A 26,049-nucleotide genomic window follows, 5' to 3' on the forward strand; every position below is an offset into this window, starting at 1 on the left:
AACTTGTTGTCCACCAGAAGCTCCAAGTCCTTGTTTGCAAAGCTGTTCTCCAGCTGTTTGGCTCCAACCTGTACTGGGGCCAACCACTGGTACATAGGGTTATTTCTTCCCAGGTGCAGGACTGGGCTTTCCCCTTGTTGAACTTCATGAGGTTCCTCTCTGCCCATTTCTCCAGTCTGTCAAGGTCTTTCTGCATGGCAGCATAACCTTCTGGGGTAACTCCTCCCAAGTTTATTAAAATTGTTCATTAATGCTTCAAATATAGTAAAAATACATAGATCCCCAAACATACATATGTATTTTCTTATGGAAACATTGCTCTTTATAATAGAAAACTGTAGGAATATCTTTTCAGATTAGTCAGTTCATGACTGACCATTTACTGGAGATTGAATCATGTACACAGTGTTCCCAGCCATGCTTAAATTAAAATCTGCAGTGATATACAATGACAGAACTTTCAGCCCAAAAGAACTTCTAGAACAGCTAAGAAAGAGAGCAGACTGGAGAATTGTTACTCCCATTTTACTCATGGAGAGCTGAGGCACAGAGAAATTGAGTTGGCCACACTTCTTAAGGAAGCCTACGGCACACTTGGGAATTATTTCTTAGTCTCCCACTTTTCAGACCAGTTCATTAACCAGCACATTCTCTAGCTTCTTAAACACCATATGCATACTTGCATGCATCAGCCTGTCGGAGTGACTGATGTCACTAGTGGTTTGTACTTGCCAGATATTTGGTCATCTTTCAAACCACTATAAAGTGGGAGCAACTCTATTAAAGTCAGCAGTGTTCTAATTATGTAAAGCAGGTGCCCACCATGTGTATATCATCCATGTTTATGTATGCACTTGTGTTTTCACAATTACACAAATTGCTGATAAACTATGGCAGGGATCAGTACTCTTTCAAGGTTGGTGTACTAGTCTACAGTTTGCTTTTCCACATTAGAAATTAAGCATGTTGGTGAAAACCCAGAAGGTTCTACTGTTTCTTAAGTGGCAAGATGCCACCAGTCACACTATTGGAAAATACACAGTCAGTGAGACAGCAGTTCCTGGTTTCTACTCAGCGGGATCCAGGAGCTGGGATCTGCTGCTTCTCAGAAATGCCTCTCTCATAATGCAATGTCTGTAAGAGAGGAAATATATGCTTTCTTTGTTAGGGGTGTGGATTGCTGATATCTGACTTGGCAAAACATTTGATTATTATTTAATGACTCTGATTTAGGATCTGAGACCAGTATGGCCACAGTAACTGAGTTGAGATATAGCATTAGAGAGTTTTCTGCTTCCTGGAAGTCAAGGATTCAATTCCTATGGCTTTTATTTGAAAGAAACTTTAAAGTATTGAGTTTGTTCAATGAAAATATCATTCATGATTTGGTTTGGTTTTAACATGGTTAGTACTATGCCAATGTCCTCGATAGTTACAACTGGGAAGAGATGGTCCCTTTGGCATCTTGATTGCACTTTGCTCAAGAAAAAATATAACTTCATTGTCCAAAGATGCAGTGATACTTACAAAATGATGTTTGAAATTCTGAGTACAGTATCTGGCCTGTGCAAAGGGATGCAGAAAGGAATACCAACTACCAGACATTTTTGTCTAATTCTGCTTTGCAAGGAATCCTCTGTCCTTCCTCCATCCACTTTTCATTAAGACTGTTTGATTCCATTTGTCATCATGCATTTCCACGCATTCACTGCTCCAGTAGGAGCAGTTCAAACACTGGGATAAAGAACTACACTGGAGAAGAGTTTGTCAGAGAATAAATACCAAGAATCTGATAGCGAATTACACAGTGAAATATATAAATGCCTTCTTTCTCATTCTGAATTGTATTTGGTATAAGCTCTAAGGAGTATCTCTATGATTCAACAGAACCCAGGAGGACAGAGGTGCAAATAGTTGCCAAATAACTCAGTGATGCAGTCCTGGGATAACATCCAACTTCAGCAGTCCTCAGGGAAACAAACTTGAGAGGAAGCAGCACACAGGCATGTTAGGGAGTAAATAAGAGGCCAGACTCTTCACACACAGATGCAAAACAAAATTGCTGTGTACCCCTCAGCCCTGTGGCTGTCTCATGAGTAGACCCTGGAGAGGCAAGGGGAGAAGAGAGAGGGAAAGGTATGGGTGGGGGAGGAGGAAGGAAAGAAATAATCTAGGCAAACCCAAGCTTTAGGGCATAAAAGTATTCAGGAGAGAACCACAGCTTGTCAATGGGCATGTTATCTAAAACCAGACATCTGTTAAATATTGTACATGACAACTCCTGTTTTAACAAGCCACTATTCCCAAAACATCTGAAAGAGAATGCATTTTACAACAGAAAAAGTCGATACCATGTATGGTTTTGTATACATATACACACACACACTCATATATATATGTAAATATATATACATGTATGTATAGGCATATATGTAACTATATATATATATAATTAATTTAATAGTTAAGATTTGGGGGTCTCTTTCTATAGATATATTTATGGATCAGATCTTTAGCCTCTGTAATGGCATTTAATTGATGTAAAGAAGCCCTCACCTGCCATCATCTCAAGGTACACTAAGAATTGTTTCAACTCACCTTAGGATCTGGCTCTGTGGTGCAGCCTCTATTACCTTATCCCCCTCTGCACATGCCCATACTTTGTTGAAAAAAATCTCCTTTAGCATTGAAATTTTCTATGCATTATCTCAGCCCAAGATGATTTTTCCTCCTGGAAAGTTGAGCAAACTCCTTTGCAATTTTTGAGTTAAACAATGGTAAAAAAATATAGACATTTCCCCTTGTAAACATTTTCACATGTTTTTATGCTCAGACATAACTCAGAAATGTCTGCACTTTAACATCCAAAGTTTCCTAGTTACCAAGTACTCTCTAAGGACAAGGACCTTTAGTTATTGGTAATAAACAAACAGAAAAAACACACTGTTTATAAATATTTAATTTCTTGCCCTTGCACATCTGTGGCAGTCAATATTATTCATTCTGGGAGCTACAGCACGCGATCGGTTGCAGCACGAATAGCTAATTACAGCACAAAGCCACTAGCAGTGTAAGGAGGAACGAGACTTCCTCAAGTGTTGTGGGGGAGTAGCCTGGGGTGGAAGTCCACCACAGGGTAGGAGACTGCAGCATGCACTCTGTGATATCCATGAAGTGTGTCTGACTGATGCAGAAATGGAATGGAGCTTTGAGTGGGTTATGAATTAGAACATAACCCGCTCTCCAAAGCCAGTGAATGTTGGTGATTTCCCCTAATTATAGCTGTACCTAAAGCAAAGCTTCAAGGTGCGGGAGAAAGCTCCTTCCACTCTCCATCCTCTGTGGCAAACTCCTATGGAAGCTGCTGTGATGCTGTCACCATGATTAGAGATGTCCGTATAGGAAATCACACTTGATTCATTGATGAGGACACCATGCAAAGGTCTGCTCTGTTGGAATAACTTGCATTATCAGGGTCTGAGTTACTGATGTTAAAAATCATTGGACACTAAGCCTGTCTTTTAGATTAGTCCCTTTTTTCCTAGATGATAAACAATGCGGAGGGCCTTATTCTGCAACCATTCAGAGATAATTAGATAGAAACCCTGCAAATGAATGGTTGAATTACTAATCCAAATGTTTGTTTACAACGAGAGAATCAGTTTTTCAAGTGAAAAGAATGGCTCACTGAGCCTTCTAGCATGCCAGCCCCACAGCAAGCTATGCCCTGTCCGTGAGACTCAAGACAAATGTGCAGCGAATGAAACCCAAGCTGCACCTCCCCAGTCTGCTCACTGCTGAGTCCACAGCACTATATTGAGCTGTCAGACTGGCTGCGGAGTGACTTAGACCACCCACGCGGGTAGGAAACACTACATGCCACGCAGCCCTGAACCTGTCAGATGAGATTGCTCTGAAGTGCAGCAAGCTGAAATGGAGAGGCAGGAAGAAGTTATGTAGCTTATTTACCTGTTTCTCTAAAATTGATTTGAGGGAGAGGGAAAGGAAACAGAGCAGCAAGTGCAGAGGAAGTGCTTTAATTTTCTGAATTGCTTAAAATGACAGTATGACCGGGATTTAAGAAGAGGTAGATATTAAAGGAGAGGAAGAGAGAAATCTGGCTGTTATTTTAGAACCAAATTCTGAGGTTTTACTTTGATTTCACACAGACTTTACTCAGGCAAGTTCCCATTGTGGCTATTTGCTCAACTAGGAAAGAAGAAGCTGAATAAGAGATTGAATGAGATTTGGCCTACTGCAGCCTTTGGGTTCCCCCACCCAGATGATGATGGGATTTCATGAAGAGACAATGGTGGCCAGATAACTCCTCTGTGAATATCCAGCCATATCTGTTCATGAATGTCTACTACATTCAGGTTTGCATGGCCAGAGTGATCCTACTTTTAAAGATGGGTGAGATCTTGAAGACTACAGAAGAAGCCTCTTTCAAAGCAGTGACTTTGGAATTGAAGTCTCCCACTTGCTAGGCTATACCCCAATCACCAGGAAGTCCTGATTTTTTGTACCCAGTAGAGTTTCTTCTACTTATTTCCATCAAAAGGCTTGGCATCTGCCCTCTCTGAAGGAGACCTGAAGTGTAACCTACTCCTCATGCCCCAAAACATGTATTCTTATTGCATCCCCTGATGAAGCAGACTAGCCCTCGTGAGGCACTACTTGCCAGTGTTTGGAGCGATCTGGGGGTGTGCTTTGCAGTATATGTCAAAAGGAAAGGAGTTTTTGATGATAACTCTCCCCCTTCCATTTTGGAATGGCCATTTCAAAGCTACTGGGATTTCCTTTTATTCTGATTTATTATATTAGGAAGCCTAAAGCCTTGCAGAGACCTTTTTTTTTTTCTCTCTCTCCTTGTTTAAATCTGGGTAAATGAATAGAAGAAGTGAGAGCAAATGTATTTTCCTCTCTTGTTAAATGTGGTTCTGCCCTTGTTCAATGGAGTTTGTTCTGCAAAGTGGTAGTCACTGTACTACATCTCAGCAAAGCCACTACAACCATTAAATCAAGGGGTAGTGAGATGGTTAATGGGAGCACTGAGCTGGTGCCTCTGATTATGATGAATCTATTAATTGTAAGCATGAAGAATGAACAACATGAAAGAGGGAAATGTTGGCAAAAGAAGAGCAATCTGAGCTTCTTACACTCATTCAGGCTACAGCCATCTTTGTCTTATAGCTCGTCTGAGCTAGAATGCCCCAGGAGCGTCAGCTTTCACATCATGCATTTTAAAAGGCCACATACAGTACTAACTGGGAGTATTCAGGATTTAAATATAAATAAGGTTCCGTTAGACTAGGATGTTTAACATCACCTTAAATTAAACCAGTCACTTAGTGATACTGTTCCTTGGGATCCCCAGTTCTAGGTGTCCTCTAGCCAGCACCTACTAGACCACGCCTTCCCCTACCATTTTAGGAGTGATATCCAACCCAAAGGGAAAAAAAATGTGTCTTTGTAGACAGCTTGCTCATCATTTGCACTAGATGTTGGGGAAAATGATGCTTTACACTGGCCTACTCACTACACATGCCTCCTTCCCATTCACAAATCTGTGAACTTCCTGAGAGCTCTCTCTGCCCCAGGAAGACATACCCAGAGAAATTTGGTCATTTGTCATTTTGCTTTTCTAGAAAGTAAAGGGGGTATTTTAAAGCATTGAGCTAACAACTTATGCCACTAAGATGCTTCCTGGACCTCAAAGTCTACAACTCAGACAGACTTCCATTTACTTCAGAGGCGTTTTACAGATCCAACAGTGTGACAGGAAGGGGCTAGCATTTCGCTATGATAAACTCCAAATTTCCCTTTGGGGAAATCTTTTGTGGGTCAGTTCTTCAATGAGCTGAACTCAGTCAGAAATTTGCACTGAGCTTATTTCTTGACCAGACCTTCTCAGTCAAGAGCACGTCTTCACATAGTTTTGATTTGCATCAGTGAAATTTCTGACCATGGTTTGTTTTGATATTATTAACTGATATATATTTGTATTTCTTAGCAGAAAACTGAAAGCAGACACTCTTAAAGTTTCTGAATAATCTAAAAATTTTTCCCAATGAATCTTTAAACATAAGTTTTCATTATTAACAAAAGTGTCAAATTTGTCATCAGTACTTCCTGTTTCTAAAACTGTGCAAAGCCTTTTGACCCAGTCCAATATACTAGATGATATACATTCACAAAGTATGTAGCATGTATAGCAATTTCCTCATCCAGCTGGTAGCAAGTTTGCAACATCTGCAACTAGCCTGCAGTGATATGAGTTGGCAAGAAGTTGACATTTAGAGGAGCAATAAATATTGATAATGAAGCAAACTTTAAAAAATCCGCTCCAAAACCAACTGAATGGTGTCCATGCATGTGTAAGGTTTATAGCACTACTGACTTTTCAGCAAAAACTGACATCAGCAATGATTTTTCAGATTCTTATTTCATGCAGTCTTCCTTTATTCAGTCTAAACCACCTGAGAGTCCAAGGCTCATGTGGCAATTAATGGGAAACATTTTCTTTTTTTTTAAAGAGAAATGATAATAAAGGGTTTCATCATCTGACTTCCCTTAAAAATCAATGGCAAAACTCCCTTTTGTGTTTTAAGGAGAAAACAATCAGGTCCAATGTCTGTAGCTACTGACTACCATAAGGATTAGTCTTAGAGGTTTGGAAGAATTTCCCCTAAAGCAGGAAAAATCATCAAAAAGGCAATGTGTAAGGCAGCAAAAGAAAAAAGGAATCACTGAAGAGAAACCTGCATTTTTCTATAATCTCTATAATGAGGCTAGATTTCAAAATACCAACTCAGCCTGTTGTGTGTGGGCTTGTTGCATACATTTATTACTAAAGAGTAGTAAATTACACCTCTTCCTTAGCTTCTTGGCCAGGCTTGGATGTATATTGCAAAGTTTCTCCTTAGGACTTGGAATGTCACTTAGCACAGGAATGATTATCCTCCCATCGTTTACTTGCAGTAATGCATTAGCCTATGAGAAGGGAGGTGGAAGAGGATGGATGTCCAGAGGTCCAACTCCTTGCACAGATCTCTGTAGTCTTCTGCCTCAAAGCACTGGAGAATAATCACCAGAGGCAGGCAGGGCTCCTTATGTGGACACGTAGGGTTATATGTGAATCCTAGAAGAGCATGGACCGCTCTTGTGGAATAGGTGTGAATGTGAAAAGGTTTTCCAGGGGTGCAGTCAAGTCCTCCAGCCAAAAATGGGATGTCTCAGCACCAGCTGTACCTAACAGAACAGTCTTTGTGAGTGTCCTGAAAAAGCAGTGTAAATGTTTGCACTGTGAGTGAACAGGCCTGTGCAGAACCGCGGGATGCTGTGACTAGGTTGCCTGTGCAGCCTGAACTGCACATCAGTGAATTTTGTTCTTTTTTAATGCATGCAGGCTTTTGAGCTTTGTAGATCTATTTGTTTTTATGAATATCGACCAAACTAAACAGGCGCATTTAAATTGCTGAGGCTGTTCACACAATGCTTGTTTTGAATGATTATTTGCAAGTTTACTACTCAAGACATGTGACTGACCATTTAAATCATGGCATGATTAATTTTGTGTGGAGGGTTTGCCTGCTTTTCGGATCATTGACACTTGCTTAAAAAGGAGGCTGGAACATTGAAGAGATTTCAAGATGGCCACACAAACACTTCTGGCACAGAGTTTTCTGTGAAGACATATTTACACAATTATCCAAAAGACTTTTACATACCTTCAACATTCTTTTGTGAACTTGAAAAAAATAATTGAAGTGAATGTTCCCAGGATATGAGTAAAAGGGGCTGCAGACACCATCAAAGCAAATGCTTATGTGGTTTTTACTCAAAGGATTGCAAATACCTTTTCTTTCTTTTCTTTTCTTTTCTTTTCTTTTCTTTTCTTTTCTTTTCTTTTCTTTTCTTTTCTTTTCTTTTCTTTTTTTCTTTTCTTTTCTTTTCTCCTTTCCTTTCCTTTCCTTTCCTTTCCTTTCCTTTCTTTTTTCTTTTTCTTTTTCTTTTTCTTTTTCAACAGAATCCTCTCAACTCTGTCCCTGCTAAATTCACTTAAAACCAAATAAGGCATGTTTTGGAGCCATGTATTTTTCTAAGCATCTCACAGTTCTTTGGGACACTGTTCTAACATCTGTTTTTATTTCCTTGTTAATTCCTTTTCCTGACTCTGAACATAAAATGTTCAGAAAAGCCTAATTTCAAGGATAAAATATTCCTATGCTTTGAAAAAGCTCCATCTTAATATATGTTAGGATATACTCTTTATCCCAAAGCAGAGCAATGAGCATGAAAATCAAAAGGCCACTTATAATACAAGATAATACTTTATCGTGCAAATATATTGTCACTTGGAAGAGAAAAGCAGTAATGTCAATAAGAGGGCTTGCAATCTGTGCACACAAAATAAGATGTGTGCAAGAGAAGGTCCTGGAGAAAGTTGGTTTATCAGTTAGTTGTGGGTTGTGACAACAGTGCCTAAGGAAATGATTTTAAAGTAAAGTTAAACAATGGTGCTATGAAAAGACCTTCTTTTCATGAAAAGTGCAAAAAATTTCTCCCATAATGAAGAGAGAACTTATACAGAGATTTTCTGAAAAAGAAGCCTCAATAAATAGTGCCTCATACACACAAATCTTTTTTCTTTATTGCTATTATTAAATTCAGAAGTGTAAATCCCAGTTAAATTTATTAGTGGGACTTTATTGTGGTTACTGCCTTTGCATTTGTGCAACATACTTTTTGGTTTGTTTCTTCTTCTGCTACTTTTTGTTTCTTTAGGGTGTGCGGGGGGAATAAACTCCTTTCACTTCTCTCATGTATTACCTTAAACTAATGTGGAGTTTTTACAGGGAAATGATCCTGTCTCATAAGTAGCATTCACTACTGATGCCTCTTGATTTCCATGGAAGACAAAGCCTTTCAGGCAACTTGGTAATTTCTCAGCCCCTTGAAGCAAAAACACGTCAGCCCTTTCCATGTTCTGATACACACAAATAAGACCCCCCTAGATAAGCTCGATTCTAAGTACTCTAAAAAAGTCATTGAAAGCAATGGGAGTTAAGGATACTTCATGTCCCCCTTCCATCCCCAAACTGAAGAATCTCAGTTGGAGTGGCTTGGTTTTCTACTGTAGTACTCTAAATCTCTTTAGAGCACGGAGGGATTTTAGAAACAGTCATGTGCCAGTATCGTGCTTTGTTGGGTGACACAGGATCCTTAGCTACTTGCAGCGTAATGTGTTTGCCTGAAGACAGATCATCCTATGCCCTAGGAAAGAGGCATAATTCACTCAGAACACTTTGTGGTCTTTTTGTTTATTTTATTGTGCTGTGGGTTAAGAGCTGAACCCTGTGGTACTAGTAGTCTGGTACTGGAAAGAATCACAGAATCACAGAATGGTTGAGGTTGGAAGGGACCTCTGGAGACCATCTAATCCAGCCCTCCTGCTCAAGAAGGGTCACCTAGAGCACGTTGTACAGGATTGCGTCCAGGTGAGTTTTGAATATCTCCAGAGAAGGAGACTCCACAACCTCTCTGGGCAACCTGTTCCAGTGCTCTGTCACCCTCACGATCAAGAAGTTTTTCCTCATATTCAGATGGAAGTTCCTGTGTTTCAGTTTGTTCCTGTTGCTTCGTGTCCTGTCGCTGGGCACCATGGAAAAGAGTCTGGCCAAATCCTCTTGACACCCTCCCTTAAGATATTTGTATATACTGATAAGATCCCTCCTCAGCCTTCTCTTCTCCAGGCTAAACATTGCCAGATCTCTTAGCCTTTCCTCAGAGGAGAGATGCTCCAGTCCCCTCATTATCTTTGTAGCCCTCTGCTGGGCTTGCTCCAGTAGCTCCATATCTCTCTTGTACTGGGGAGCCCAGAACTGGACACAGTACTCCACATGAGGCCTCAGCAGGGTTGAGTAGAGGGGGAAGATCACCTCCCTCCACCTGCTGGCAACACTCTTCCTGATGCACCCCCCCAGGAGACCATTGGCCTTCCTGGCCACAAGGGCACATTGCTGCCTCATGGTCAACTTGGTGTCCACCAGCACTCCCAGGTCCTTCTCTGCAGAGCTGCTTTCCAGCAGGTCAACCCCCAACCTGTACTGGTGCATGGGGTTATTCCTCCCTAGGTGCAGGACCCTGCACATGCCTTTGTTGAACTTCATGAGGTTCCTCTCTGCCCACCTCTCCAGCCTGTCCAGGTCTCTCTGAATGGCAGCACAGCCCTCTGGTGTATTGGCCACTCCTCCCAGTTTTGTCTCATCAGCAAACTTGCTGAGGGTGCACTCTGTGCCTTCATCCAGGTCATTGAGGAAGAAGTTGAGCAAGACTGGACCCAGTACTGACCCCTGGCGGACACCGCTAGCTACAGGCCTCCAACTGGACTCTGCGCCGCTGATCACAACCCTCTGAGCTCTGCCATTCAGCCAGTTCTCAATCCACCTCACTGTCCACTCATCTAACCCACACTTCCTGAGCTTGTCTATGAGGATGTTATGGGAGACAGTGTTGAAAGCCTTGCTGAAGTCAAGGTAGACAAGAAGATGATACAAAAGCTGCCATCCACTTCAAGGGGAGAGAGTCTTTCCTGCCCCCCAAGGAAAAAAATAGTCTTATTAATTGCATATCTATTCCAGCAAGCACAGAGGACTCAGGAGGTCTATGTGTTATTGGGCCGCCACTTATTCCTTTGGACTAGTGCTTTCTTTCTCCCCATCTGCTTTACCCAAATTGCAAACCCAGAAGAAGAGTGACAATAATATTCCCCTTTGCTAGGACTTTAAACAGAAGACTTCTAACTTAGAAGGAGGATGTCACTGGCATAAGAAGAGGCGAACATGTATTTGTCACCATAGGCTCATGCCTCCATAATGCAAGATATTTAGTGTGTACCTCCTCTTGACAGATTGTCCTAGAGTCTTTGAAAGGGTGCTGGGAAGAAACAGTGGCACCTTGTAGATTTCCCCCTTTTTCTTGTTTGTGTAACACTTTATTTGCAGGTAAAGAAAGGTAAACCTTTCTCTCTTTCACTGCTTTGTAATATTTATTACTGGGACCAAATTGTACCGTGGAGTTTTGTGGGTTTTGACGGTCACAAAGCTCACCAATGATTTACTGTTAGCTGGATTTGCCAGCTCCTTTCAAAAGGTACTCAAGGACAATGCATCTTTCTCTTCCAGTTATCCAGTTTGGCTTTGTCACACTCTTCGTTGCCTCCTTCCCGCTGGCACCACTCTTTGCTCTTCTGAACAACATCATAGAAGTTCGGCTTGATGCAAAGAAGTTTGTTACTGAGCTCAGGAGGCCAGACACAGTAAGAGCAAAAGATATAGGTAGGTAATGAAAAATCATTACAATGATGAGAACACCAAGAATTCAATAAGGAAGAAAAAACATGGTAGTAAAACCCTTAATGAGGCTCTGTTTTTCACTTACAGGAATTTGGTATAACATTCTGAGTGGTATTGGAAAGCTTTCAGTTATCATTAATGTAAGTATTTGGTTACACCAGCTTTTAGACATGATCTTAAGAGGTTATTTTGTCCCTCCAACCTAATTTAAAAGTGATGTCTAATTTCCTCAATTGCTATAAAATACAATAAAATCTAAATTATCCAGTTCATTCTTGTGGAAGTGTAAAACACCACCTGAATTACAAAGGAGATGACCGTTCACTCACCTCATTCTCTGTATCGTTGTGTTATGTATGACAGGAATGCTAATTCATATAAAACAACTAATGAATGGGACATAAGCAGGCAACAATCCAGCTAATTGCTAAAGATCTGCTTCTCATTCATATATATGCCTCTTTCTGTCACTCTGCTAGTATAGCTGTTGGTGTGAATGAAAATGATGTAAATATAACATCCAAGAGTGGGTTCTCAGAGCAGAAAGGCCTTGACTGAATGGAAAAGCATTAACATTTGTTCTGCTATATACTATTCACTTATAACAAATATGGTTATATCCCTAAACATATTTTCTCCTGCAAAGTGAGTTTTTCTGTAACAGAGTACCTTCTTTTGACTTAGTTTACACACTTCCCAAACTACAAAATCTTAACTGAGAAAGATACTCTTCAATCCAACAAGAATGATTATATATAAACATAATGTGTCTGGTATACAGATACATTATGTCTATTGGTCTACATGTATGTCTTAAGTAAAATTTTCCTATGTATGCTTTAAGATAAAAACAACTCGTGTCCTAGAAGTTAATCATAATAGCACTTAGTATTTTTAACTCGTTGATATCAAAGCATTTTAGAGAGGTAGATGATTGTCACTACTGAGGGGGAAACTTGTGCAGAGGAGATATGCAATTTATTTAGTACGATCACATCCAACATAACGGCACTCTATAGCAGTATCTAAGCTCTCATTACAACTGGGAGAACTGTAATGCCTCCTAAGAAGCAGAGTTATTTGGTGTGGGTGTGGGTGAAGCAGTATTCAGATATAGCTTGGCTGTTTCTTGGACGTAAGTTAGGAAATTTGTGCAGTGCTGCACAGAGCCATAATGTTGGTATCAGGCATAGATTTCAGGCCTTACAGCACTGATCTGTGCAAGATGAGCAAAACTGTGGTTTTATCTGAATGCACTTTGCAGGTTTGTATTCAGATTTTACATTTTGCCCTGATTGTTTGCTGTATCAAACAAACTCTGTTCATCCGCATTTCCGGGGGATTCCATTAAAATGTCAGTTAGCTAATTCTTGTTGACAGAAATGTAAATATATGCACACCTGATTTGAAAAAATGACTGAATGCCCAATTCTGCTTCTCTACTCAAGCCGAACAGTATTGTGTCAGAAGAACTATTTGGCAAAATACAGCACTAAATGAATTCTTATTGACATGATCTAGATACTTCTGTGTCTCTTCACAATTGTACCGGTTTTACTCCAGCATGAGCTCCATTGATGTCAGATGCATAAGTCCTGGTGCAGAGAGGTGAATGGAGGATGAATACTTTGCACTCTGCTGGTCTGACTGAGTTAGCACTGTGTAATTACACCAAATTATATCACAAAGCTAGCACGCCTGTTATTTAACCTATTTTTTAAAAAAACTAGTGAAAAACCTCCTAATGGTTCCAGAGAGGGAAGCAGTTGGAAAAATAGACATACTTTAATTGCTTTTCTTACTCTGTGCTCTCAGAAATGATCCACCTGCCTAACTACAAGCTCCCCTGGAGAGAGAGCAGGTTATTTATAAAACTATATATTATATTTATATATATATATAAAATATTATATATATATATATATAAAAAACAAAACTATATATTCTGTATCCAGCCATTTAACCCTCACTTCATCACTTTTTCTAAACTTACTTGAACATGAAAATTAGCACCTGAATTAAGTTAATATGAAACACATTAAGCATAGATTCACAGCATTGTTTTTTTTGCCTCCCAGGCTTTTGTGATTTCTGTCACATCTGATTTCATTCCACGCCTTATGTATCAATACGCATACAGTCAAAATGGAACCATGCATGGCTTCATCAATCACACACTCTCATACTTCAATGTCAGTCATCTCAAGGTTGGAACACAGCCAGAAAACTCCCCATTTGCACAGGATGTTTTATTCTGCAGGTAAAGTAGTTCTAATGGCATTTTGCATAGGTGAAGTAAATTCTTTGGGTCTTTTGTTAAGCAAAAATTTTCCAAATGGGAACTAATAGTATTTGTGCCTTTAAAAATGTAGTTTTAAGAGTACAGCTTTTAGAATGTACTTACTGTCTTAGAATGTTCTTAGAAGGGTTTTTTTTCAGTGCCTTAAAAGACAAAATAAACAATTTAAACAAAGACTTAAATAGAAATCTTTTCTGTCCTGAAAGACAAAACTTTCAAGAACAATGGGAGCAGAATCCAGTTTTAAAAATGGACTCCCAGTAGTTAGAACTTGGCTTTCTTTCTCTTTACTAAATTCAGTGTTTACTTAATGAGATCGAGTTTTCAATATAGGCTGCCCATCTTTAAAACTTGCACCCTTCCCCCTCTACATGTCCCATATTTCAGCTTCATCTTTTCAGTCAGGGGGATGCAAGGCTGAACTTCCTTTAAAATATATCCAGAAAATCTAGCCCACTGCTCCTCAGGAAAAGCAAAAAATCCCAGGGAGTAGATACCTATGGGATAGTTCCAGTTGGCATGAGAAATCACTAACATGGATCCAGGGTTCTGAATGTACCCTTGCTTTTTCATAAAAATATGTGCAATTGAAAGAGCCCAAGGCTGCACACAGCTGAACCCCTCTGGTCAGGGCTGTACCCAAGAGCCTGCCTCACCTTCCTTTTGGAAGCTTGAAAATCACACTGGACCTAGCCTCTGCATCAGCAAGAGAGAGATGGTCACATAATTTGGTCTTCCATTTTCTTTGGAAGGCAAGACTTTATTTATGTGTTTTCTACTAAACAAAGGTCCTTAATTTGCCTCCTTTATTTTGAAGTATAATGTGTTTGTATATGTCCACTGTTTTTCTGGATACCTGCCATGGTTTTTGCAATTTGTGCTCCTGATAGTGACCATCTAAACCTACCATGTCTCTATATCTAGTTTAACCTCAGTCTTTCCCAGTCTACATTCTCAAACTCAGGTCTTGGGGCTTCTGCTTTCATTGTGCAATATCACTCTTAGATCAGTTTTGGCTAAGGGGCCAAGATTTGGTGAGGTGCTGGAAATCTGTCACTATATCCTCTCAGTATCAGAGTCAAAGACCACAAAATCAGTTGCCAAGCAAAGCAGAATGATGATACAAATCTTACAGGTGACAGTCTCATACCTCTTTGCATCAGGTTGTTCTTGCAATAGTGGTTTATTGAATACTGAGATACTGGCAGAAAATATTGTTAGTATTGTAGATTTCATGTAACATTTTCTAGTTAGAGCTCCAGAATTTTTTCCTCCTTTCCTCCCATCCACCTAAATACATTGTCCTTCATAAATCAGTATTGAATAAGCAAGTAAATTTCTTCATTATTAATTCCAGTGATCCCTATATTTCCACAAAACTGCCATTCAATGTTTCTTAAAAAAACTGTATTTACAGAGTATATACAGATGTAATATAGCTAAGGCAGCTGGGGATTTTTGTATGGTTACCACTCAGTTATGCCTTTTCCTCTTTTCTACAAATCTGTAACAGCAGCTTTCGGCATGACAAGGAAAGCTAGTAACTAAAGCTGGTTAGAATATACACTTATGTCGCACCAAAATCTTTGAGGAGCAAATTGTCTTCATGCTAAAGTTGGAGAGGGAAAATATTTCAAATGAATCGAACATTTTGATTTAAAAAAAATCAACCCCCCCCACATAATTTAATTCATTTTAAATATACGGTACTGATTTTGCTCTTTTAAAAATAAATTAATTTAGAAATAAGCAGACACTTAAAAGCAGCAAGAGAAATTCACTGTGGAATTAGGCTTCTAATTTAGGTGTTATAAATTGCCCTTCAGAGCAGTCCATCTCTCTTCACTGATTATTTAAGGGATTACACTCTAGTTAGTTTCTTGAAGTAGCCAGACACCTTCCTTTGTTTCTAAATAACTGCATGTTTCTAAATGTAGAGTATATACCTATTTTCCACAGAATCTTTTTTTTTTCCCATTCTGGGTATCTTAGGAAATAACCAGTTTTATTGAAATGGCAATACTTCAAACATTTTCAATCAAGCCTACAAATAAAAACCCAGCTTAAAGAAAATGTTCAATATAATGATATAATAATTTCCCCCAAAGAGTCTTAAAGTTGGCACTATTCAGTTTAGTCTGTGCACAGTTATGTCCTGCTCCTGTGTAAGAAAACTTTAACCATACCTATGATTCCCCAGATTTGAGCAGGTGGTATTTATCACACCTAGTTTTAACCCATCAAATTGATGAATCTCAGATCCTTCTGCAGGCACTGGAAGCAGAGTAAATGCGGAGAGAAACCTGGCCCTCAAGTTCAGACACTTAGCTTCAAATTGCCTTTGGGATGTGCCTACGTTCTTACCTCAGCTACAGGGGAGGCCTAGACGAATGATGGAGCAGATCCCTAACTTTTAAGCGGTTAAAGAGAGAGAAAATCACTCAGGTGAAATAGTGCTGCACAGCACTCAGATTAGCATGGATTCAACAGAGCCAAAATACAGGGAGAAGGTAATAATCCACCATAAATTTAAAAGTGGTCCCTGCCTGAGAATATCAGGTCTGTGCTACTGAGGAAAAAAAAGATTGCAAATAAGAAACATATTAAATGTTTGACCATGTACTACTCTGAATGAGAAACAACCATGAGAGCAATTCTCTTCCCTTATCAGGAAACGATTATGAGAAGATGTCAGCAAGCACATTCACTGTTTCGGATTAACACCCGTTTTATTTAAATCCTACCAAAGTCACTGCTTTGGCCAGAACTATCACTGTGATAAAACATGGGGTATCTAGCTCATCTCCCAAGTGGCAGGCAACAAACAGTGTCCCTCAAGCTGGAAAAAATATCTGCTTTTCTGTTTCTGGCAAATATGTTGGGAACAAGCTGACCTTTCCTATTCTTAGATTTCTGTGACCTCTGGAGATAAATGTGGTTACAATAAGTCTGAATTTTACTGTTTACGGGCATTGCCAGAGATTAAGGTATCTTGAAAATAACCATAAAAAGCCAGAAACAACTCTCCCACTGAATATTCAGAATGCATTCTTTAAATATTTTGAGCAGCATTTTCTACAATGCTGTGAACTCTTTGACACTGCTTCCAAATAAACACTGCTGTACTGCCAGTCTGGTGCACAGCATTAGTTGTGATGATTTTTTTAGAGCAAAATGTAGCTGTGTAGCTGAAGGCAAATTAAAAGCAAACCTTGCTAAATTGTGTGACATTTTTATTGGTTTAGTACTTTTAATCTTTATAATCTGATATGGTAATGGAGTGCATGAAAGCATGCTGATCACATTGAAAAGAAAAAGGCAGCAGATATGCAGTCATTAAAGAGACTTTTCCCTTAACGTAACTCTGTTTCCATATTCAGCAAATTTATAGAGTGTCTTGAATGAATTAATTTTCTTAATGCCCTGGGATCCTTGTCATCTGCACCCAATGATCAGTCGTGGATTCTTTTCTTTCCCCCAGCAATTCTTATATTCCCCTGTTTGGTAAACCCATCTATACAGCATTACTGAAGCACAACTTCATAGTGATTCAGTCATATTTTCCCCAATTTCTTGTGAAAGACCAACTTAAAAAAAGAAATTAAATAGATCAGCTCATTTAGGCTTATTCATGATTCCACCTACTCACACATTTTTATTTTTCTACTAGCATTTCTTTTTGCACACCTGACATAGTTCTTAAATATAATTACATATTTATCTTAACTCTTTGACTGTAGATCAGTTTTCTCTGACCAGTCCTCTCCATCCATCCTCATTTAACTTCCCCAACAATTTTCTGTTTTCAGTGTGCATTTTTGGTTTTCCCCTCAGAAGTTTTCTGTGCTCTGTTCTTAAACCACATCAACTACATCACATTCTTGTCTCTTTTCAGTGGAATTGGAAATGCTTCCTATGTTTGCAACACAATAGACTTTGGAGTACCAGCTGTTTGCTCTTCCTAGCTTATCTGCTGAAGCAAATATTTTAAGAACCAAGAATTGGAGGGCTGTGGAATTGAGGAGATAGGTGGGATTGTTTTTTTTTTAAGAAAGTACCTGTAGAGTGTAGTGGCTAGAAAAGCCTTGGATTATTGCACTTTAAGGTCCCATGTGCTATGGCATAATTAAAAAGGGAGGTGGAAAGGAGGCCTAGCCACCTTGTCTGTAGCTCTGACAATATTACCCTTCATCATAAATCACCTGCTGGTGTTCTGTTGAAAGTATGTTCAGGCATCATAAGCAGTGTGATTTCCCACTGAGCCAGGTGAAATTTCCATGGGGTCTAATGTCCTGCAACACTTGCATAGTTTGTGAAGCTCGGAGTACATTAAAGGAAAATCCCACCACAGTTGGTGACTCTTCCAGGTGAACCTAGGCTGAGTTTCAAGGTTGGAATTGATTTATCATGCTAGACACAATCCTCAGCAAGCTCAGTAGTTTTCCCTGATTTTGATGTTCAGGTGGAGTGAATTTGATGGAACTGGTTCTGGCCCTGGCTGCAATCCTTATATGCAGATTTGAGTAATATGTGGGAGTCCGTATTGTACAGAGAGGTACTGGTGGAGAAATCTCAAAGTGCAGGCACAGCATAGGCTCAAATAGGAACCTGTGTAAGATAGGAAGGAGAGCTCAGCTGCTGTGTGCGCATTGCTGAACACAACAAAAATATGGTCTGTATCACAGCCCAGGTAGTTCTTTCATTAAGTTAGAACAGACCTGATTTAAAGTTATTTTCTCCTCCTCGTCCTTCTCTCCCCGCCATCATGGGGCTGTATCCTGTGTACTTTGTCTCCAAAAGGTGCAGCGTGGAATTTCATCCAGTGTTTCAGGCTGAATTTCCTATGACTTTGGGGTTTTTGTAAATGCATAATTCAAAGTGCAAGCCCACGTGGACAGAAGCTGGAGGTAATTTTGGTAAGAACACCTGCAAATTGAAACTGACAGGTTTTATATATGAACCTCTTCCATTATTCCCCAATGGAGGCTTTTCTGCAGTCTAAAGAATCTTACTGTCAGGAAGGGTTTCATGGTATTCAAACCAGATTTTCCCTTTCTTAATTTCATCCCATTACTCCTAGTCAAACACTGTGAACAGCATTAAATGATTCTTTTCAGTCCTAAAGGCACAATTTGTGTATGATTATCATGTCCAACTGTGGCTGTTACTTAACCAGAGTGGAGAAATACATATGCTCTTCTTTAATCTCTTCTGGTGAGTCAGTTTCCTCAGACCATTGACTCCCTTGCTGAACTGCCTCTGAAATACCCACAGCTGAATGCAGTATTCCAGGTGTGGTTCTACCTGAGATGCTCAGAGAAGGGCTAATACCTCCCATTTTGCCTTTTTTTTATACATACACAAGTCATATTATGCTGCTGTCATCTTTCAAGCTTCTACGAACTTGCTGGGCACCATAAGCTCCAGCCACTTTTCACTGCATTTTCTTTCAAACTTTATTCTTTCAAGATCCTTCAGTTGTTTTATTTTAATTATCCATTTCCCCAGATTATTCTTGTTGTGTTTCCTGTCTGTATTTCTTACTGCTCTCTGTATTTCCTGCTGTTTGCAAACCTTTCTAATTTAGGAGCATCTGTGACTTTCATTATCCTGCTGTTTACTTCCAAATGATTGACGATAATACTAAAAGCATCAGTCTTTGCACCAAACCACTAAGACTCTGTTTTATCCTGTCTAAGGCTTAGTATAGGAAGTGTGTTTCCCCTGGCTCCCTCTATTGTTTATGGAGAGAGACAGGAACCTCCAGAGTGTGATTCAGACCTTATGTGGGCTTAATTACTCCCTAAATAAATCTCAGTTTAGGTGGGATGAGTGCAAGGTTATCTCATTTGGATTGAAAATGCCTTAGACTATCTTTATACTTTAATTTCAATACTTTATTCTGTGTACACTGAGATCAATTTAACACTAACAAAAAAGAGATTATTCATAAATCCAGAAAAGTCTGGAAATTTCCAACATTAGAACAACATTCTGATTTTGGTTACAACTGTGAAAAACTGAGTAAACTTACTAAATTGATTGGAAATAGCCCAGATCTAAGTCTGGAGTTGTATTTCATAATATGGGATGAAGTACAAACATCTGGAGGATTGATTCCTTAGATTCGGCTACTGGAGAGCCATGTTAATCAAAGCAATTAGTGCAGGAAGAGATTGCTAACTGAGCTGTCTTCATTGACAGGTTTAAAGATTACAGAGAACCACCTTGGTCCCAAAACCAGTATGAGTTTTCTAAACAATACTGGGCGGTCTTATCTGCTCGCTTGGCTTTTGTTATTCTATTTCAGGTAAGTCTGTTGAGCTATTGCAATTTCAGTCACAGAAATGACATAATAAATTAATTGAAATGCATGTGTCAAAGGAATTCATGTCCAATAGGACTTTTCTGTTTGCAAACACCCAACTTGATGAGCTTGTACCCAGTCTACTGGGCCTTCTGCAGTGTCAGTAGGCGGCAGCACAGATTCTTCCTCTGGAGCACTGTGGCACACTTCCCAAGCACAGATTTTATTTTTCCTTCATGAAATGGAAGCTCCACAGCCTGCCTTAACCCCGGCACTAACACTGATCCCCAAAACATTCCAGGCCCTTGAACATTTCAGTTAAGTGGACTCTGTCAGCATTTATACCCTCAGAGGTGTCAAATGTAAAAGACACATAACTGTTACGTAGACTTGTGAAACACTGCTCTTTACCTAAAGCAAGAAATAAACAGTAACAGGTAATAAATACTCCAAGATCTTTCACCGTCTACATTCTACAATCCCTTCCCCTTGAATATGGAGAATTCACTGGTGAGGGCTTTGCTCTGATAGCATCTTCTGAATGAGAGAAACCTGCTCTCCTCCCTGATCTTGGTTACCTCCACAGTTAAAATGGGCCCACTCCTAATGTCAAAATCTGCCTGTCTTTTCTCCTCACCTGCTGAATATTACTAAGATGTCTGGTTTGTATTGGCCTCTTCCACTTCTTCCTTCTGTCTGCTGTAACTTTCCACTAATGCCTGCAAAATATTTGAAGACAACTGGATATGCTGGGCTTCAAAGAACATACCTGTTGTTCTGCTGGAGTATATTACCTGGTTAATGAGCTCTATTGTCTTGGACAGGGATGGAGGGTTTCTGCTCGTAGCCTTGTCAGCAAAAGTTCTCACACATTTTGAGCCATTACACAACACAGCAATCTTCAGAATAGTCTCTTCATAATACAAATTTAAATGCATGGTTTATCTATAGATTTCATAAACAGGCAAAACTCTGCCCACTGTTCTTCCTGCTTCTGTGTTATATGCCCATCACCTGTAGTAGCCATGATATTTGAGGTTCAGGATTCTGGCTTGCACACTGCAGTAGTGTACACAAATCCTACTGCCAGCAGACAGAAGGATTTGAGGTCAGAATGGCCATGAAAGTTGTCTGCTGTTTGCTCAGGCCACATTGGAAACACAGGGGTATGACTGTGTTGGGGGATGCTTTTTCTGATATTGCCCGTATAATAATGGATTTTGAACTCAGTCTCAACCAATTTGATGCTGAGTACTAAGCACCTTTGAAAGACTGTAAAGAACAAGGCTGTTTTAGCCACTTAGGCAATGATGCATGTGATGAATCCAAGCCCATTCCTGTTTCAGACCTAACTGAAGCACATGTTTAATTCAGTCACCATGCTGAGATGGGGTTAAGTGCAAGTGTAAGTGGTTTCTCAAGTAAGGCCTTACTCAGCTGCTTAACATTAGGCATCTTCAGCAAAACGTGTTTGATACATGCCTCCTTGTTCCATAGCGAATGTTTGTTTTTGTTCTAGTCTGAGTATTTTGGATTCCTCCATTCTTGTTCCCTTCTCTTGTTCTGTTTGCAGAATTTGGTGATGTTCCTCAGTGTTCTGGTTGACTGGATGATTCCTGACATCCCCAAGGACATCAGTGAACAAATCAAAAAGGAGAAAAGCGTGCTTGTTGACTTCTTCCTGAAGGAAGAGCATGAAAAGCTGAAGCTGATTGAAAGCTTTATCACACGTGACAAGCATGGACACCAAAGTGGGACCAAAGGCCAAAGGATCCGAGCTGCCAGCTTCTGCCAGTTTAGTCGAAGTCTGAAAGGCAGCCTTGCCTCCTTTAGCTCACAGCACACAGAAGTGTGACTCCTTAGGGAAAGATAATATGCTATGCTTATGTCTGCAATATCTATTTACAAGTGATGTGATTCTGAAACTGGAACAAGGACAGTCAAGGAACAGACAGGGAGCAAAAAGGAGAGGGTCTTTTGCTTCCTTAGGAACTCCATATGCAAGTTTCTCCATAACATTTGATATGCTGTCTGGGATGCAGCCTTCTCAGAGTTTGTCATTGCAAGACATTTTGTGGCCATGATTGGTCCTTGTGGTGATGCATGTGAGTTGGGTAGGCACATAGGTATTCTCCTCACTCTTGCAATTTAAGTGGTAGGGCCAGCCACGGTCCCTATTCCTGCAGACACCCTGTGGGAAATGAGGAAGAGAAGGGACACTACTGCCCCAACATCCATCTTTTGGCAGGTCTGACTGACATCAATGAAGTGTGCCCGAAGCATGATCTCACGGCTTGAAGCTGCAGTCTTATAGCTTATAAACATGTAGGATCTCAAGGAGTCCTTGTGCCTTCCTTATGTACGCTGCCATTTGGTGCTGTTGCTGTAGAGAGTGCAGGGCTGTTGTTAAGGGCACGGAACTGTGGGAACGGGAGGAACTGAAAACCACTGAGCACTTTCATCTATAGATATATTGTCTTTTGCTTAGCCAGGAGCCTGAATGTGTGTGCTAATGATCAGAAAGGCCACAAAATATACATCAAAATGAAATAAAGACGATAGAACTAGTAAAGCTCATCATTATTCATTGTCCTGAACAAAACAAAAACAAAACAAAAACAAAACAAAAACAAAACAAAAACAAAACAAAAACAAAAAAAACCCCTGTGTGTTTGATTCTCCTCTCACTTAGACTGGGAATTCAGCCAGCGTCAAGAAGAATCACTGCACTAAACCAACACCAGTGCGAAACTGGTAAGTGAGAATGGAATCAAGCCCTGTAAATCTTGTGACAACATCTTCATGTACATTGCATGTAAAATAACAAAAGTGCTGTTGTGCATTTACTGTAAAATATTTTGCAGAACTATATTTCATTGAAAAAGATTCACTACTTATGCTTTTATCTATATGCATCTAATGAATAACTTTATTCAGTCACAAAGGCAATAAAACTTTCTTTAAAAATCTGTTTCTTTTGTTGGAGATTCTGACTCTAACCCAATTTGAAATTCAGAGTTCAAGTAAAAGAACGTTTTTTGATTTTATCAGTTCTTAACAATGCATTCAAAACCATCAAAAACACATATTAAAAAAAGTGCTTCAGTTACAGGTGTTTTATCTAATATGATTGTTCTTTAAAATAATTATGTTATTTTATATAGTCCTGAAGCTTAAGAATTTCATTGTTGTCTTAGATGAAAAGTTCTTCTTCTAGGAGAACTCACAGTAATTTAATGAGAGGTATAAATATAATTGGTCTTTTTTTATTTAATGCCTAAACTAAGGAAAATGAATATGGAAGAACCATCTCAGGATGGGTTGAAATGAATAGTTTCATTTTTAATTTTTCATTTAGGTTTATTTATCCCTTTTATATAATAGATGAATTCTGAAATGAAAAATCAACTTTAAATAAAATTGAAAATGTTTAACTTTGTTGAAATGAAAGTCTGACCTCTCTGTCAAAACTTATTTGCTGCATTTTACATGAATTCAGAGAGAGTTCTGGTCCCCCTCTGAAAAAACATTTTTTGATGAATAACAATTTGCTGCAGAGATTGCCCAACTATCAGTTCAATTTTGTACACTCAAGACTACAAATATAGTTTGTAAGTGTGCAAAAATACACGATTGAAATATTCTTCCTTTCCTTATATGCAGTATCAAAAATGTGCTATTTGAAAAACTGACATAGAGTATTGATTATAAACTACTGACTACGTGTATATTTGGTGTCTTTAATTGTTTGAGTTTGGCAGGAAAATCATTAGAAAGTGTTCTTATTATGTACAATTTAAGTTTTGTAGTATAAAAACTTCACAGTTACATGAACAGTAACCTTCTGAGGCACAAAATTCAGGTTTTTGAGTCTTGGAGACGTTCAGAGGATGGGATTCCTATTACCTAAATATAGCTATTTAAAATCAGGTTCCCTCTGCATTCATTAGGGCAAAAAAGTCACCTGCAGACAGCTCCTCATCCCATCCTAACCTTGCTGTCTGAGACAGGTGTTTAGAATCACCTTTGGGGACATCTGTCTCCTTCCCTGAACTGTAGAGGGAGCCCAGATGACTGTCTTAGACTGTGAACCTTGGCTTTAGATTGCAGAAGTCCAGGAATTGGAATGTAACCACCACAGTCAGAATGTTAAAAATGTTTACACGGCTAAAAAAATGACTGACTGCCAAATTCCCAACTGATTATGTTTGTTTTGTTTTAATTTTGCTATTTGCTTTAATATCTTTTTAAGAATTTGGCTCCCTACTGGAAATCCATACCAGAGCTGAGACATAAACTTTGCTTTCCCCAGTCTAGGGTTAACATTTGAACCAAGACAGTATATCTCCTCTAAAATAAATTATCTCATTTTATTTTCAAAAGACCAACAACCTCTGTCAGGGATTCCAAGGCCTAATATATTAAGGCAGTTGATATTAATGACAACTGTTCCCTCATTTATACTAGATGTTGCTCTGCTGGGGGATTTGGGAGTTTGGAGCTGTCTGCCCTTGTGATTTACGTCTACAGTTGATTGAAATGTAATTAATTTTCTTCACAGTAAAATGCCTCTGATGGGGAGAAAAGTTGTTGCTCCAAACAGCAGAAATATCAGTTCTGCCAGACCTTTTGACTACCATAAGGCTCACATTCTTTTCCCAGACATGTGGGAGTGCATAAAGAAATGGGTTTAGGAAGAGATTTACAGGTTGCGTGGCACCCTCTCTTCCAATTATTTGCTGGATTAAGCGTATTCAGATGATCTGCATCTCTCAGAAATTTTACAAATAGTTACTGGATTAGTGAGCTCCTAGACTGTACCTAGAGCTGTGTGAGGAAACTATAAGCAAGAGAACGTCCCAATATTACAATGAACAACTTCTACCAATTTAAAAATCTTGCCTTAAAAACCACATTCTCAAAGCTTTTGTGTTTCCTGAAGTTTAATAGTTGAATAATGATTTTCATTATGACTTCACTTTTCACACAGCTTACTGAAATACATTCTTTTGGGGCTGCAGTTTGGAACCCCGAATTTGCTAAAGGCAACAAGTTGGAGCACACATTCATCATCTGGTATTGAGTTAGTTTAAGCACAAATAAAGGCTGAGGCTTTCTAAGGGTGGCTGGTGAAAGTAGATACTCTAAATTTCAAGGCCCTAGAATAAATACCATTTCATAGATGACCAGTTTGGGGGAACAAGGGAGAGTATTCTCTTGAAATCCAAGCTTGATTGGGACCCCAGAGTGGCACCCAGAATGACTACTTTTTACCAGGGCCTGCTGTTCAAAGCATGGAGTAGGGTTTGGTGGGGCGCCTGCTGTCCTGTTGCATTGCCCTAACCTTACTTACCTTACAAGATAATAAGGGGGACAGGGAAGGCTTGTAAAGAGCCCTGGTGACCAGTGGCTAGTGTGCAATAAGTCCGTCACAGAAAATACAAGGCCCGCGGAGCATGTGGATCCCGCATGCATTGTAAGTCAAGTATAACTACGCCCATGATCTAGTGCCCCTGTTCTCAGTTTAGGCTCTTCCTCCATACTGCTAAGATGAGAACCATTTTTGTAAACCCCTCCACCTAGGAAATACCCTCTTTTTTTTTTTAAAGTGCGAGACATTCAAAAGTATTCAGAAAAATGCTATCCAAAGTTGAGTGTATCGGGCTGCTGTTACACAGAATTACCATAACAAGCAACTGAAATGCTTGCTATGGGCTAAAATGATAATGCATTTCTAGATTTCCTAGAAATAGGAACTAGAGAAGCAGGCAGAAGTACACTGATGCTCTGAAAGTTCTCCTGAGATTTATATATCTCACCCAAACAAGGCTGGGAAAGGTGCACAGCAGCAATCACAGCTGGCATCCTGACTGGATCTACCATGATATCGCAAACAGGACAGACAGCTCAATTATCTTTATCTGTGATATGGTTTCTATTTTTCTCTTAAACTTGAGAGTTTCATTCATTGAGAATCCCACAGGTTTGGTACTTAACTTAGGTGCAGTCCCTGAGGACTGCATACACTGTTCTATTTCTATGGTAACCTCTGGCTTCTCCTGACACTGCTTCTCATCAGCTCCTGT

At 39.5% G+C, this 26,049-nt stretch overlaps 1 protein-coding gene across 1 annotated transcript in view; it reads left to right on the forward strand.

The window, feature by feature from the left end:
• Window positions 1–21,818, forward strand: part of ANO2 (anoctamin 2) — a 194,667-nt gene extending 172,849 nt beyond the window's left edge. The window contains exons 25-29 of the mRNA XM_026081614.1: window positions 11,187–11,339; window positions 11,445–11,497; window positions 13,436–13,617; window positions 19,861–19,966; window positions 21,537–21,818. Coding sequence (XP_025937399.1) covers window positions 11,187–11,339; window positions 11,445–11,497; window positions 13,436–13,617; window positions 19,861–19,966; window positions 21,537–21,818 — 776 coding nt within the window. The remainder of the gene's footprint in view (window positions 1–11,186; window positions 11,340–11,444; window positions 11,498–13,435; window positions 13,618–19,860; window positions 19,967–21,536) is intronic.
• The last annotated feature ends 4,231 nt before the right edge of the window (window positions 21,819–26,049 follow it).

This window comes from Apteryx rowi, unplaced genomic scaffold, assembly GCF_003343035.1.
Source record: "Apteryx rowi isolate R43461 unplaced genomic scaffold, aptRow1 scaffold_556, whole genome shotgun sequence".
Taxonomy (NCBI): domain Eukaryota; kingdom Metazoa; phylum Chordata; class Aves; order Apterygiformes; family Apterygidae; genus Apteryx; species Apteryx rowi.